Below are 14,738 nucleotides of genomic sequence, written 5' to 3'. Positions count from 1 at the left end.
TAGTGTTATTAAAGAAATAATTTATCCTGCAGCCACATATATATATATATATTTTTTTTCTCCCCCTGCAGCTATATTTTTAACTCTCACAAACTAAATTTAATTCTCCACTGAAGATTAAACCTTCCCCAAAAAAGCTGTGTAGGAAAAAATATGAAAGACAAATACCATGTTTATTAGTTGTCTCTAAGAACAAAAGAAAGCAAGAAGGAAAGAAAAGAAGAATGATAAATTATGGCATTCCAAGTTGGCCCATTCCTGTTCCTATCCTAGGAATGTGAGTCTTGACAAGAAAGAACCCTTCTCTCAGGTTAATTTTAGTGCTGGGCTCACTCAGAGGGGAGACGAAGCACCAATCAGCATCATTCAGTACCCCCAACCCCAGCCTAAAATAGCCAGATCACTGAGGCAAAACTGATTTGGGGGCTAAAAAGGTCTGCATCTCACCCGGGCTGTCTCCTCTCTCTTGTGTTCTTGCAGCCTCTGACTATACACAGAATCCCTTGGTGGGGGCAGGGGCGGGGGGAGGATTAGAATTCACCCAGACGTCTGATTTTTAAAAGAACTAATCAGTTTCAATTTAGCAATAGTTGGTCAATTTTTATTTTCACAAATTTGTATCTTCTCCTCTACTGTCATTTTAAAACGTTGAAAAGAAACTAATTTCAACTCACATTTAGACTTCCATTGTATTTTTTAAATGGGGGGAAAAAAACCCCGGACAAGTGAACTGAATTCAATGATTACGTTCATAATTTTTGTTTTCCTTGGAATCCAGGGTAGGACAAGGTGAGCTGCATTTTACAGGAGTTTAGAGGTCTGGATGGAAATTTTTGTGGGGTGTAACTTGCTTTTGTTTTAGGACTAAAGAGATAGAGTAGTGGGTTATGTTCCCCAGGGAGAAACCCTGAGAGGTGCTTCTATTAATTCTTAGAGATTTAAATTAAATGGAGGAAACAGTACTTAAAGTTTCTGGGAACTGCAATGCCCTGTCTAGGACCCTCTGCCTTATTCCCCAATGTAACAGAAAACATTTCAGCAGATTGGGGCTCCTATTTAGGAAGAGGCCAAGAACACAACAGCCTTTCTGAGACCATCTTTTAGCCCTTTCAAAAGTCCACACACATCACCAAGAAAAGTCCCCGGGCAACAGACACACATTCTGGCAAGATTTTTTTTTTTTTTTTTCCTGGACTCTCAATTTTCCTCTTTATTCTCTTTGCTCTGCAGTTTGCATTAGCTGGTCTTTCATTTTTAAAATGTTTATTGAATGCCTACTACGTGGCAGACACCGCTTCCAGCTCGTGGGTTTGTGTGAAAATTACGGTCAAGAGCTGACTAAATATTAAGAGTCAGAATCTGCGGGGAAGGGCGGGGGGTGGGGGGCGAGGGTCGGAAGAGGTGGTGGGGGGGGTAGGATACAGATGTCGCCCACCTTCCTGCGTAGAAAACAACATTCTTTTTCTACTCAGCAACTAACAGCTCATAGTATTTTAATTTCTGTTGCCCCAAGCAGGGGGGGGGGGGGGAACAACAACAACCCGTCACAACCCCCCAAATCCGACAAACACGTGGCTGGCTAGAACAAAACGCGGATTTGGAGAGTGGGTTTTGAAGGTGGTGATGGAGAAAACCGAGTTGGAAGCCCTCCCCCCACGCCCAAGCCCCATTTCTTTGCAGCGCGCGGCGAAAACCGGGAGGGGGACAAAGGTGCGGCGTGTGGTCTTTTAACTCCCGACTTTTTGAACGGTATAAAATCGTCTGACAGGAGAGCGGTGTGCCCAAGTCGGGGAGTCAGCTCACTGACTCTGCAAACAAAAAATAACAAGGAAAAAAAAAAAAATCCAAGGCATTCATATCAGTGCAGCCAACACGTGTTGCGGAGCCGGCCCGGGCCGCAGGCGACTGAGACAATGGGGTCGGGGACGGGGAAAGGGAGAGTGACCCCCTTCCTCACCTGCCCTCGCAGCACGCGTGCCCCCGACAGAATTGTTTCTCCCTCCCGCAGAACCCGGAGCAAAACCCGAGCTTCCGCCCAGTGCAGGGAGAGTCTGGCGTTACCGGGGGTCCAGTCCCTCCCCCTTTCTTTTCCCGACCCTCGGGCCTGGGGGGCTCCGAGGTCCCCGGGCCGCGCTCTCCGCCACCCGCCCCCCCACCCCCCGGCGCCGTCCCAGCCCCCTCCGCTGGAAACTCGTTGCCCTCGCCCGCCACTCGGCCCGGGATCCCGGTTGCGCGTGGACCGCGCGTCCCGCTCTCCGCCGCCTATCCGGGACTCCGAAACGCGCGGCGAACTGCCCCCTCCCCCACCGCCGAGACGGGGTGCGACCGCCCACGTGTCGCCCCTAGCCCAGTCGGGTCCGTCCCTCGGGCTCCCGGGGCCGGAGGATCCGGAGCGAGTTGGTCAAAGGCGAGGAAAGGGACCAGGGCGGATCCGCTTCCCCCTCCCCAGGAACGGGCGGGGGAGGGGCCACCGCCCCCTCCTCCAAGCTCCCGCCCCTCGCTTCCCCGAGCGCCGAGCGGAAATTACCCCCTCCCCCCGCGGGTCTGACCTGGGGACGTGGGCGGGGCTTCGCGCTCGGCCCCCCGCCCCCGGCCCCTCTCCCGCCTTCCCGCCCGGATCCCACCGCTGCACCCCCAAACAAAGTTCCGAGCCCCTAGCCCCGCGCTGGGAAAGCTGCGGTCGCCGGCCTGGGTGGGGCGGGCGGAGGGGACTCCACCTGTCTGTCCCCGCAGTCAGGGAGGGAGAAGGGGAGCGTTCGGATCTCCACCCGGTCACTCCCTCCCTGAGACCTCCCCCTTCGGTTCGCTCGGGTCTGCTCACGCTACCACTCCTCTTCCTCCTCTCCACCCCTCCCTCTCCTGGGGTCAGCTTGGGCCGGAGCCGCGCGTTCCCCCAGGACCCTGAGACGGCCTCGCTCAGCAGCCGAACCCCGGGTGCGAGCCACCCTTCCCCCGTGGGAATCCCGAAACATGATTTCTCGCGGCTCCCTCGTTCCCAGCCGCGGTCCCCCGCGGTCTCGGCTTCCCGGTCCCGCGCTCGCAGGGTCCCTCGGTCCCGGATCCCCGCAGGCGGCGGGAGTCTCCCAGGGCTGGGGCCGGGAAGGCCGAGACCCCTCACGTAAAAATCTAGGGGAAAAGCGCCTTTCTTTTTAAAATCGCCGGCTCGCGCGACCCCCGCCTGAAGACCCCAGAGTCCTCGGCTTCTCTTTGTCTATCTCGGCCGTTCCCCGCCTGTCAGTCGCTAGCAGTTAACCGGGGTAGGGTGGGCAAACTCTCCCCCGAGCCTGCACACGAATAAAAAAATAACCGTACATTTTACCCATAAAGAGGTGGGAGATTCAGGGCCCGACCACCCTCCCCCAGCCGGGGCCGGGGTAGGGGGATGGGTGGGGGCGGGGCGCCTCCCTAGGGGCCAGATTCTTGCCAAGGGGGAGGGGGCAAGCCGAGCCTCGGGAACGCGGCCCCCGCCGCCCTGTTTTCCCCCCGGGGGTGAGTTGAGTGCCCCCTCCCCCCGCACCCCAGGCTAGGGATTGGTGGGCAGGGCCGGGCTGAAGGGCCGATGGGCCCAGAGGCGTCGGGGGTCTTCCCGAGCAGGGTGGGTGGGGGCTTTCACCACGTGGCTTCGCCTTTTTTTTTTTTTTTTTTTTTTCCGCTCCATTTTTTTTCAAGTCGATTTTATTTAGAGGCGGCGCCAGGGCGGCCGCGGAGAAACGTGACACACCAGCCCGCTCGGAGGGGTTTCGGACAGAAGGGAAGGAGCAGCGCCGAGTCGTCCGCCTCCCAGCGCGCCGCGGGCACTTCTCCCGGGCCTCGCCGAACTCTCCCGCGACCTCTGCGCGCCCTCAGGCCGCCCTCGCCGCCGCGGGCTCCGGACAACTTCAGGGGTGGGGTGCGAAGAAAGTTTGCGGCTGCTGCCGCCGGCCTCCCGCCTCTCGGCCTAGGAGGCTCGCCGCCCGCGCCCGCCCGCTCGGCCTTGCCAGGGACCGCGTCCCGCCCCGAGACCGCCACCATGAACAAGCTGTACATCGGCAACCTCAACGAGAGCGTGACCCCCGCGGACTTGGAGAAAGTGTTTGCGGAGCACAAGATCTCCTACAGCGGCCAGTTCTTGGTCAAGTCCGGCTATGCCTTCGTGGACTGCCCCGACGAGCACTGGGCGATGAAGGCCATCGAAACTTTCTCCGGTAAGAGTGCGCCCACCTCCCCGGAAAAACCACAACGAAATCCCCGAACAACGGAGACCTGCCCCTCTTCTCTCCTGGCCCGCCAACTCCTCTGTCCCTCCGGCCTGCGGGGCTTGGCCTGGGCACCCACCCTCCGCCCACCTCCTTCGACGCCCCCTGCATCCCCCCGACTCGCCCCTCGCGCGGAAATACCCCGGACCTCCTCACCCCTTCCTCCCAGCCCCAGAGCAGAAGCTGGAGGCTTTAGTGAGGCCGCCCCTGCCCCCCACCGACGGGGCGGGGGGCCCCAGTGGCTGTGTGTGTGTGTGTGTATGTTGGGGGGGGGTCCCCACTCTGGCGGCCCCGGTCCGGGCATTATTTTCACGTCCGCCCCTCCCTATCCGAGGCTGGCCGCCCCCCACCCCACCCCCCTCGGCCCCCTGTGCGAACACCCCCTGCTCCCGTTCCTCCGCCCTAGGCCTTTCCAGGCGGGGAAGGGGTCCCCGCTCCGTCTCCGATCTCCCGGGAGCCCGGTGGGGACTGCAGCCTTCGGGCAGGACCTGAGACGAGGGGGTCCCGCCTCCCGCCCAGGGCCTGGGCTTGAGCCATTTTGATTTGAAAGTGGGGCGTGAGCGGGGTGGCGCGGCGGCGGCGGCGCCGGGTCGCCATGCTGCTTCCCGAGACGCCCAGGCTGGGCCGAGAGGCGCGCGTCGCGGCCGCCGGGGACCCTCCCCGCGGGGCCCCGCACCGCTCCCCCAGGGCCTCTGCCCACCACCGGCCCCGACAGGTGAGCGCCCCGCCGCCCGGAGCCCCTCTCCGCGGCAGGACGGGAAACTAAAGTTTCATTCTGCACCCCTCCCCCGCCACACACTTTGGGAGCATCGGGGGGCCCTTTCTCTCCCGGCCCCTGCTCCCCACATCTGGGAGTCGAGCAGGCCGCCCGCCCACACGAACGCCCTCGTCGCCCCTTTCCCGGATCCGGCTCCCAGAGCGAGCCACTGCCCAGCCAGCCTCGGTGGGAGAACAGAACGAAACGAAAATTAACAAAACACAATAACGAATTTATAGATTCCACCATTCCCAGAGCGGCCGTTTCGCGTCCCGGCCGCGGAACCCACTGCCTGGATTCCTAGGCAGATCTCAAATCCCAGGAACTCCTGAGTGCCCCTCTTTCTCCGTCCCTTTCCCACCCCACACTCCTGTTCCAGCTCTTATATGGTTTTTTGTTTTTTTTTTTTTTTTTTTAATCTTTAGGGAAAGTCGAATTGCAAGGAAAACGCCTAGAGATCGAACACTCGGTCCCCAAAAAACAAAGGTAGGAAAGGGCTCTTTGAGAAGGGAGGCAACCTGGGGGCGCTTAGAGGCTGTGTTAAGGGGTCCATAGTGTCTCCAGTGGAAGAAACCCATTACTGGCCTTCCCACCCCCAACTCCGGATGTTGGGGGCAGGGAGGGAAGATTGGCTAAGATCTTGTAATGGGTGGTTTACAGCTTGTAAAAAATAAGCCGGGTTTGGGGTGGGCTGGGAGAGATGGTATTTGGAGAAGTAAAAGGGAAAAAAATCAAGAGGGGAGAAGCCTTGTGGAGTTTATTCAAGGTGTATGGGGCCATTTTTATGGGGAAGCTAAAAATCTTCGAAGAGTTGGATCTCCTGGGCATTGCTGCAACTTCTAGCAGGCCTCATTTTCTCTTTTTTCTCCACCCATCCCTTAGCATAATTCTTAAGTGGATTGGGGGGGGGGGGTCCCCTTCAGTTCCCTAGGGGAAGTGGATTTGGAGTTCCTGTCCCCAAAAGAATTGTTGTGGTTTATATGTATTTCTGCAACAGGCAAGGACCTTTTTTTTCTCAGACCCCTACTCTTAGTCCCTCACATCACACATCCTCCCCTCCCAACTGGATTTTGCAAAGAATATGCTTTGGCTGTGTGCTATCCTTTCCGAGCCCCCCCCCCTTCAGTCCATTGTTACAAGGGGACCATCTGGGGTGAGAGCTTTGTGTTCAGGCTGTGAGCTGGGGCTCTTTGGAGGGTCTAGAACTCCCTGGATGAATAGTGGAGAGAGAGAAAGAGAGTGTGTGTGTGTCTGTGTCTGTGTCCCAGTACCTTTCTGTTCTCACTGAAGCAAAAAGTGGGGTACCTCTATCATGTTCCCCCCAAATCTGATTCATGGGGGGGGGGTTCCAGATCTTTTCATTGAACTCTGGCTGGGAAATTATAAGAACAGAGTCGGCTCTCTCAAATCTGACTTTAAACATGTTGACAGCGCAGTTTTCCCTCCTGTGGCAGCTCCCAGGAAATATTTGAGCCCTGTGTTACCCTCTCCCCTCCCTAGGTGTGTTCTCCCCCCTCATTTCACTGGAAACTTGCTGCACTGAGAATAATCCCTGGCGTTTTTCCTGGGTGGGGAAGGTGTAGGTGGGTGGCTTTGGTTTTTTGTTTTTTTGTTTTGTTTTGTGTTTGAGCCTGGGAAGTTTAACTGCAAAGTTTAAGTCAGATAAAAATCTGTTCGGTGGTTTTTGCTTTGAGATATTTTAAGTAACTTGGAGCTATTGTATCTATAGATGATCAATATGGCTTGTAACTATGTTTATAGAGTCTGTGATTTAACCTCACAGTGCTTCTAAGACTCTTATTGGAAAGGCAATTAGAGTTAGGAGTAAAGAGGCAATAAAATCGGAAGGGGGGGGCAAAAAAAAAAAAGGCTTATTTATTATTTTGAAACATTTCCTGGAGATGGGAATGAGAGCAGCATACTGACCCCAGTAGATTTATTGAGAAGATTGTGGCTGATTGAACTGAAAGCTGAGTGTTTGAAACGTGTTGATGAGAGAGATCCAGAACAACTGGAATTCTGAAATATGTAGGATTTTTTTTTCCCCTTTGGCGCTTCAGGATGGTTTAAATTGTAAAGAGAATGCATCGAAGGCAAGAGAAATAGCAAAACGTGATGAAATGGGACCCAAAACATTTATACTTTAATTTCCATGGTGCTCTGTATTTATGGATCTTACCCCCTAAGCCATCTGTTTGCTTTCAAGCCATTTTTAGGCTCCTTCTTGTTCCCTCCAAAATGCATTACTTAGGGCCCTTTTGAGTTGGGAAGGGGTGGGGTTTGTGAGAAGAGTGGGTACAAAATCTTCCTTTCCCCATCCATATTAAATTCCATCTTTTGTGTGTTCTTCCCGTCCCTGAAATAATTTTTTGAGCTCAAACACTGAGTCAGTTGTGTGTGTGTGTGTGTGTGTGTGTGTGTGTGTGTGTGTGTTTGCGGGGTGGTGAGAAGGCCCTTCATTTTTCTAAAATGAATCAATTTTTGAAGTTTTAGGATTTAAAAAAAGAGTTTGTTTGCATGAAGTCCGTTTGCTCTATCATTTTGAGTTCTTTGAAGGAAGCATTTTGTGGTATGTGTTTTTAGTTAGTCTGTCTGAAAACCAGTTCTTCAGTTGGTCTGGGACTGGCCTTTTCAGTCTCGTGGATGTATAAAAAACAGGATCTAGTGAAGTAACTATAACCAATATTTGAAGCAAGATGAACAACTATGCATGTGTATTTTGTGTATATGTACTTTTTTTCACTGTTTAAAGAAATAGAAGTAACTATTTTTGGTGCACTCAGTTCCAAATGAGATATGACTTGACACATTTCTGAGAGATTCAAGAAAGTCTAAATCCTACGTGTTCCTGTTTTTTGTTTGTTTGCTTGGTTTTTTTTTTGGGGGGGGGATCAGACAAATGATAGAAGGTTACAGCAGTTACCTTAGCATCCCTGACACTGAAGTATGAGTCTATTTTGTTCTAAGTTTGTATCTATTTGAATATAATTTGTACCTTTTTAAGAACCCAAGAGACCGAGCACTATGTATTTAAACTGAAAACATGTTTAATTTTAATTTTTAATCGGGTGACATTCGATTTCTTCCACCTTTCCAAACCCCTTCTTAGCCAAACTCCTTTTTTTTTTTAACGTTTATTTATTATTTTTGAGACAGAGAGAGACAGGGCATGAATGGGAGAGGGTCAGAGAGAGGGAGACACAGAATCTGAAATAGGCTCCAGGCTCTGAGCTGTCAGCACAGAGCCCGACGTGGGGCTCGAACTCACGGACCGCAAGATCATGACCTGAGCCGAGGTCGGACGCTTAACCGACTGAGCCACCCAGGCACCCCAAACCCCTTCTTAGACAGTGTTGGAATTCTGGCTAACAGTTTTGGCTTTTTGCTGAGAATTTGTGTATATTCACTGTCAAATATTAGGACAGCGGAGAAAAGCCAAGAGCATTTTTAAAACAGTTGTGGAAAGGGTTCATATATGTGTTTTATTTTGAGAGACATAAGAGTCCTTAAGGTAAGGGGGGAGTCCCCATTTTAGACCTGTTTACCTTGGGAAATGACTTGCTTTTTTAAGGGAATTAAACTTTTATTTCATTTGCCATTGTGTGTGCCTTTTTCTGGAGGAATGTGACGTAAAGACAGCATACCTACTGTCAACTGCTGTCATAAAAATAAAAGGTGTTGGCTGTTAAGAGAAAAATGCAAGAGGGGCACTGCCTTTCTGCATGAAATGTGTTCAACTTAAAAGATTGATTTTCCTAGGCAGGTTAATGGTGGTTCTTTTCTCTAAGCTGACTTAAAATGAGGCGGGCTAACCCCTTTCCCTTTAATTTTCCAACTCTTACTAAAAAAAATGCCCAAACAAATTGGGTGTCAGAGCCACGGAAGCGTGGGAACCCTCCAAAAGGGCTTCCACTTTATTCTGATTTTACAGTTGAACTTCCCAAAGTTAGCAGCTTTGGAAATCCGTGCGAAGGGGATGTCCTGTAAGTGGCAAAAATATTATTTTTAATTTTAAGTGATTTGCTCTGAAGTCCTTGGATCACTAAATGTTTTCAAAACAAGCAAAAAGATTTTGTCTTCAGAAATGGATTTGTCTTTAATAAACATTGTTCTCAGGGGCTGAAAATGAATTATAAGGGGTTTAAGAAGCAAGGGAATGTCTTTAAAAAAACAACAAAGGAGTAAAAAATACAGGAGTGGGAGGATTTTCAGGCACTTTTACTTTAGTGGTTGCAGTTGAAAGATACATCTGACCTGTATTAAACCAGTAAGTTTCACACTTTTAGTAAAAGGTTTTCTTGTGAGTATGTGGTTAGGGCTTTTTTTTTTTTTTTTTTTTTTTTGCCTTGATATAAATTTAAAAATGGTTGATTCTTAAATTTTTCTGCACTCTTTGGAGAGGGAAGGTGGAAATCAATTCACTCTCACTTAATTTCCACCTAGTCCTAGCATGTAAACCTTACAAATTCGTGAGTTACGTTTTCTTCGCTGCCAGAGAAACCCTTCACTTGTTGCCATTTAGGGCACAGCATTTCAAGATCTTTTCCTAAGGACAGTGGTGTTTGGCCGTCCATTGGAAGAGTTGTGGGTTGCTAGAATCTTTTCTTTTCTGACCCAAAGTCAAAAGACGAACTTTTACTTCAGTGCTTTCCCCGATGGAGAACTCTGGAGGAAAGGAGGTCGCTAATTTATTCCAAGTATAGTCAACTCTTCCAAATGTACAATTTTAATGGCATAGCGTTTGGTGGAAAAAGAGCAAAACATTCTTGTAATTATGTTTCAGAGATGAAATACATGACATTAGCAGTTGGAAAAATCTTGATTCAAAGGTTCTGAGCTTCTAATCTTTTCAAATTACCTTAATATACATCACTTGAATCTATGTCATGTGTTTGGGTAGTTTTAAGGCTTATTTTTTAAGAGTTTATTCTATAATGTGTAGCAGCCAGCTGACAAAGGTTACCACTGAGATAGGCTAGGGAGGATACAATTATAAAATAGTTTTAACAATTTCAGATCTGGTTTGGTTGAGTAAAAAGGGGGGGGGTGGGGAGACCAGCAAATGCTGTGTGAGATTTGGGTGGGGGGGGGTTGCTGAAAGACATATACGGGTTCTATCTCTTGGGTGGCAATGTTGTCATTAGAATGAAAGTGTGAACCAGAGGCGATTGAAGAACAGACATTTTGCCAGCTGTTAGGATTTGAATCCAGTCTCGTTCTCTGTCCGCCCCCTATAAAGATTCCTAAAACGTGGCCGATGCCTTCCAGAAAGTGCAGCTTAGAATTTGGGATGGGAGTGTTGAGGGAGAGGGGAGAGGAGGGGAAGGGGGGAAAAAAAAAAGCAACAGCAGCAGGGGAGACTGGAGAAATCAGACGAGTTAGTCCCGGGTTGGAAATTCCAGACGGGGGAAAAAAAGAGAAAGAGAGATGGGGGTTGGGGTGGAGTCCCCGCTTCCCTTTTTAAAGAGAGGCGGCCGGAGGCGCACAGCGCCCCACGGGACAGAGGGGGTCGCAGGCGGGCGCTTTCGAAGACGGGTGGGAGATCGGGGCGAAGGGCAAGGCGCTTTCTGCCGGCGGGGTTGCCCGCCTGCCCTTCCCCTTTTTGCAAAAAAGCCGAGAAAGTCGCGGCGGCGCCGGCTGCGCTTCCTGGAGGGCCCGCGCCGGCCCCGCTGCCCCACGCCTTCCCCGCCCGCAATCTCCGCCCGCTCCGTTCCTGGGGGGGGAGGGGGGCCGCCGGCGCGCCCGCAGGCCCGGGGATTGGGGTGGGGGGGGGCTCCCAGGAGGGCTTCCCTGCCCGAGACCCCCGGCCGCGGCGCGCGGCCAGACAGCCTCGCCTTGGACCTGAGAGCCCCCGGATCCCCAGCCTCGCCCACGTGGAGCGGTCCCTGGCTCTGGGCGCAGCCCTTTCCAGCGCCCGGGCTGTCCCTAGACCTTTCCACTCCAAGGCAGAAGCAAAAGGCCAAGGAGGAGCGAAGAGGGCTGGGGAGGGAGGGTGGGGAAGGAGAAAAGGGCGAGAGAGGTGGAGAGAAAATGGAGGTGCATGTGGTTGTTGTGGCCCTCTCCCAGTAGCTGAGGCCCCTTGGCAATGGGGTGTAAGACTGGAAGAGTCAACAGGGTCCAGGAATCTTTAGAAAATGGACTGGCTCCACGCTCCAAAGGCTGTGGGAAACAACCTCAAAAGGGAGTAATGGGAGTCACCCGGGCTTCTAGGACGGGTTTTGTTCCCCGGGGTAAAAGGTGGATGACAGGTCCTCCAGTGGGCCACTGACTGGCCCTTGAAGAGTTTTCTCAGGGTCTCAGCCCCGGGTTTGACTTCATGTGAACGTAAAATTTGCGCGCCATTTCCACCTGTGCGGAGCACATTTCCTCTCCTCGCCCACACCTTTTAAAACGCCTGTCAAAACAGAAGCAAGGAAAGGTCTCAGAAAACATGCACTGGAGAGAGTGCAGCCTTTTTTGGTTAACTGATAAAAAGTTTGATTTGGCTAGGAAGACATCTTTCGGGGGAGTGTCTGTGCTAACATACCCTTGGAAGGAAGGCACGGCCAGCAGGAAGATACTCAGTCTCCAGTTGGCTAACTCCATTCCGATAGAAAAACTTGGATGTCCCCTCAGATTTTGTTCAAAGGGGCCTACGTGCTTTTTTAGTGAGTGGGAGGGGTCATCCTGATACTGAACAAGCAGAGCCAGCTTTGTAAGGCCTTATGTTCGCAGCTAGTAGGTTTGCAATAAATAGTCAAGGAATGAAAGGCACAGCAGGTTCAAACAAGTTTTCATCCTAAAGACAGGTCACCGAAATCAAATGTATGTTGATTACGGGTAAATCACAGGAGAAAAGTAGGTCTGCACCTACCTCATCATTGTGATACAGTCGGAGAAAACCTGATTGCAAGACACTGAAATGTAACTGTACGGAACAGACAGGGCCAGAAATGGAGTCGCATCGCAGAAGTCCGGTCCTCCAGGGTCCAGAGTCCTGTCGCAGAAGTCCAGTCTCCCAGTTGTATGGCAGAGAGCATAGAGCATGGCGACCCATCAGTAAACTGCTTTTGAGTGACAGAGCAAACAGCTAGATGATGAGAAGAATTTTGGACTGGTATGTCCAGATATTTTCAAAGCCCCTAAGGACAAGTCTGCTTATTAGACAAGTGGCATTTAGGTGGCTCGAGGCACCTAAGGGACCTGTCAGGATGGATGGGTGTGAATTTCGCTGCTAGCGTAGGGGAAGGGAATGGAGAACTGTCTCTTTGAGAGGAGACAGGAGGGGACCCGTTTCCCACACCATGTCTGTTCCCTGGATTCTAGTCCGCCCTCTCCGTACTTCTGTAGAAGAGGGTTAAGGAAAACTTCAGTTTTTTTATTCCTATAGCGTTAGTTTCAGTTGAAAAGCTAGTCCTTCATCCAGATGTTTTGGCCACTCGCAATGGAAAATGTTAAGTCTGCGTGAAATTTGATTGGATAGTTTCGTTGATTGGATGTAGTTAGACTCTTTCAGAGGAGAAATCAGAATTCAGGGAAAAATTGTTTTGTGTAAAGGTTGTTTGTGGGGTCTGAGTTCTTTGGCAACAGGAACCTGGTGGACAGGAATCACTGTGAGCTCCTGAGGCTCAAGGAGAGAGGAAGCTCTACTAGGTCAGGGTCTCGTGACCTACCCTGGGTCCCTCCCTCCACCCTCTATTGGACTGTGGAGGAAAGGTCTCCCAGGAGAGCCCGGTGTTTAAAAAACAAGAGCTTTGGAGTCAGGCGATGACTATGAAACCGCAGAAGTTAATCTTCTTAAGCCTCAGTTTCTGTAACTGTAAACCGGTGTGACTACACATTAACTATTATTATTGCTGTTATTTGTTTTAGATAGGGACCTCTCTGCCTTCTGTCTCTGGACTGGCGGCTTGGGGCATATACTCTAAGGCAGTAGGTCGGGTGTTTAAGCGTGCTTATGTGAATGTGGCCTGTAGTTTACGTGGGACAACGAGGGGTAGGCACACGGCAGGGGGTTTGTGTGTAGGGAGCTCCGATAACCTGCATGTTGAAAGGAAAAGCCCCCTTTTGGGAGAGGGAGCTGAGGCTTACCAGGGCAATCCCCCCAGACCCCCTGGGATGTGGACCCTGCTGCCAAGTCTCTTACCCATCCCGTCAGACAAAAGGCTCGAAGAGAAGGTGCGAGCATGGTGGAGAATGTTGCTACTGGTTATTCCTTAGGGGAGGGGGCCGCAGATTCTATCGTTGTTGATGCCATGAGCCCGGGGCAGGTGAAATTTCACACTTGAGGGCTACCGGCAAAGGGGCACGTGGTGTAGGGATACTGGTGAGTGAGGAACCACCTTCGTGCTGCCGATGAGGTAAGTGTTACAAGAATTCAGGATGGGAAGGGGACAGTGGGAGTCCTTGAGCGTCTGAGGAAGGAAGAAAGGAGAGCAGCTTCCCCCACCTGGTGGGAGATGGGCGTGTTTTGCCTCAACGCTCCTCTCTGTCTCTCTCTCTCTCTCTCTCTCTCTCTCTCTCTGTAAGCTAACAAAATAGCTTTTCAGGAGTTGGGGATCCCTCGATGCCCGGGAAGTGACTGTGTACACTGTTCCCCGTCCTGGGCCCTTGTAGACGGCAAAGCTCCAATGGCCTCGCTTTCCCTGGCCCCCTGGACTGGAAAGGGAGCACTCCCCCCCCCCCCAACATCCACTTCCTCTCTCTCTGGTGCTCCCTGTTCAAAGGGTGCACAAACACGCGCTCGCGCAGACCTATTGCCCCTTTCGAAATCGCAGTGTAGGGACTGAGGATTGAACCTTCTCTTAGCGGGCTGGGGAGAGGAAGGGCTTCCAATCCGGATGTGGGTTTTGGCCATTTAACAGGCTTGTGACTTTAATCAGTTACTATAAAGGGTTTTTACAATTAGTTGACGTGGAATGATATGTGTTGCCTCTTTACTGGAGTGGCGTCTGGGATTGCTTGGGGCTCCTCAGCTTCCCATGAGGTGCTCTGAAGATGAAGAGGAGAAAATGAGGGGAGACAGGAACTGGGCTGGGGGCTGTCGGGTGGAGTAAACTTGTTGAGGATGTGTGTTCAGAGCTAGAAATATTTATTCTACTTCCTCCTCCGGGTCTCTAAGTTGCTTGGGAGAAGTCCGTCTGTAATAGAGCATTTGCTTTGGCAGGATTTGGAGACAGAACCCTAAATTAAAGAGTAAAGATGATCCTCTGCAGACCAGGCTGTTGGTGGCTGCAGCCAGTATGTTCTGAGCAAGGACTAGACAGAGGATGTTGGCTTGGGAAGGAAGGCAGCAGGGTTCAGAAGAGTATTTTCTTTGAGTTCTTTGGTGGAGTGTCCCCCACACCAGCAACTTTTTACCGAACGTAAAAGAAGGGAAAAAATCTAGCTAGCTGACTAGCTTTTTTACCGAGAGGGTTTTCCTGAATATGGTCATTACCATTTTGAACCAAAGCGGCTGCCGCCGCTGCTGGCTTTTTTATTTATTTTTATTATTTTTTTTAATGTTTTTACTTATTTCTGAGACAGAGAAAGACAGAACATGAGCAGGGGAGGGGCAGAGAGAGAGAGAGGGAGACACAGAATCCGAAGCAGGCTCCAGGCTCCGAGCTGTCAGCACAGAGCCCGACGCGGGGCTCGAACCCACGGACTGTGAGATCATGACCTGAGCTCAACTGACTCAGCCACCCAGGTGCTCCGCTGCTGGCTTTTTAGAACAGGGTAGAGTGAGACCTGTCCAGAGTAAGCTGGGGGCAGGCAGGCAGTGG

General features: G+C 51.5%; 1 protein-coding gene across 2 annotated transcripts in view; it reads left to right on the top strand.

The window, feature by feature from the left end:
* Window positions 1-3,707: 3,707 nt before the first annotated feature.
* Window positions 3,708-14,738, top strand: part of IGF2BP1 (insulin like growth factor 2 mRNA binding protein 1) — a 42,855-nt gene continuing 31,824 nt past the window's right edge. Inside the window, exons 1-2 of one of the 2 annotated variants that reach the window (XM_086687070.1) lie at window positions 3,708-4,184; window positions 5,418-5,478. In XM_086687070.1, the coding sequence (XP_086543196.1) occupies window positions 4,010-4,184; window positions 5,418-5,478 (236 nt within the window). In that variant the 5' untranslated portion in view covers window positions 3,708-4,009. The remainder of the gene's footprint in view (window positions 4,185-5,417; window positions 5,479-14,738) is intronic. The other variant, XM_086687069.1, reaches the window with a different exon arrangement.

This window comes from Puma concolor, chromosome E1 (assembly GCF_028749965.1).
Source record: "Puma concolor isolate L17-30 chromosome E1, mPumCon1.1.hap2, whole genome shotgun sequence".
Lineage (NCBI taxonomy): Eukaryota > Metazoa > Chordata > Mammalia > Carnivora > Felidae > Puma > Puma concolor.
Note: the sequence above shows the minus strand (reverse complement) of the source record. Positions and strands in the feature narration are given on the sequence as shown.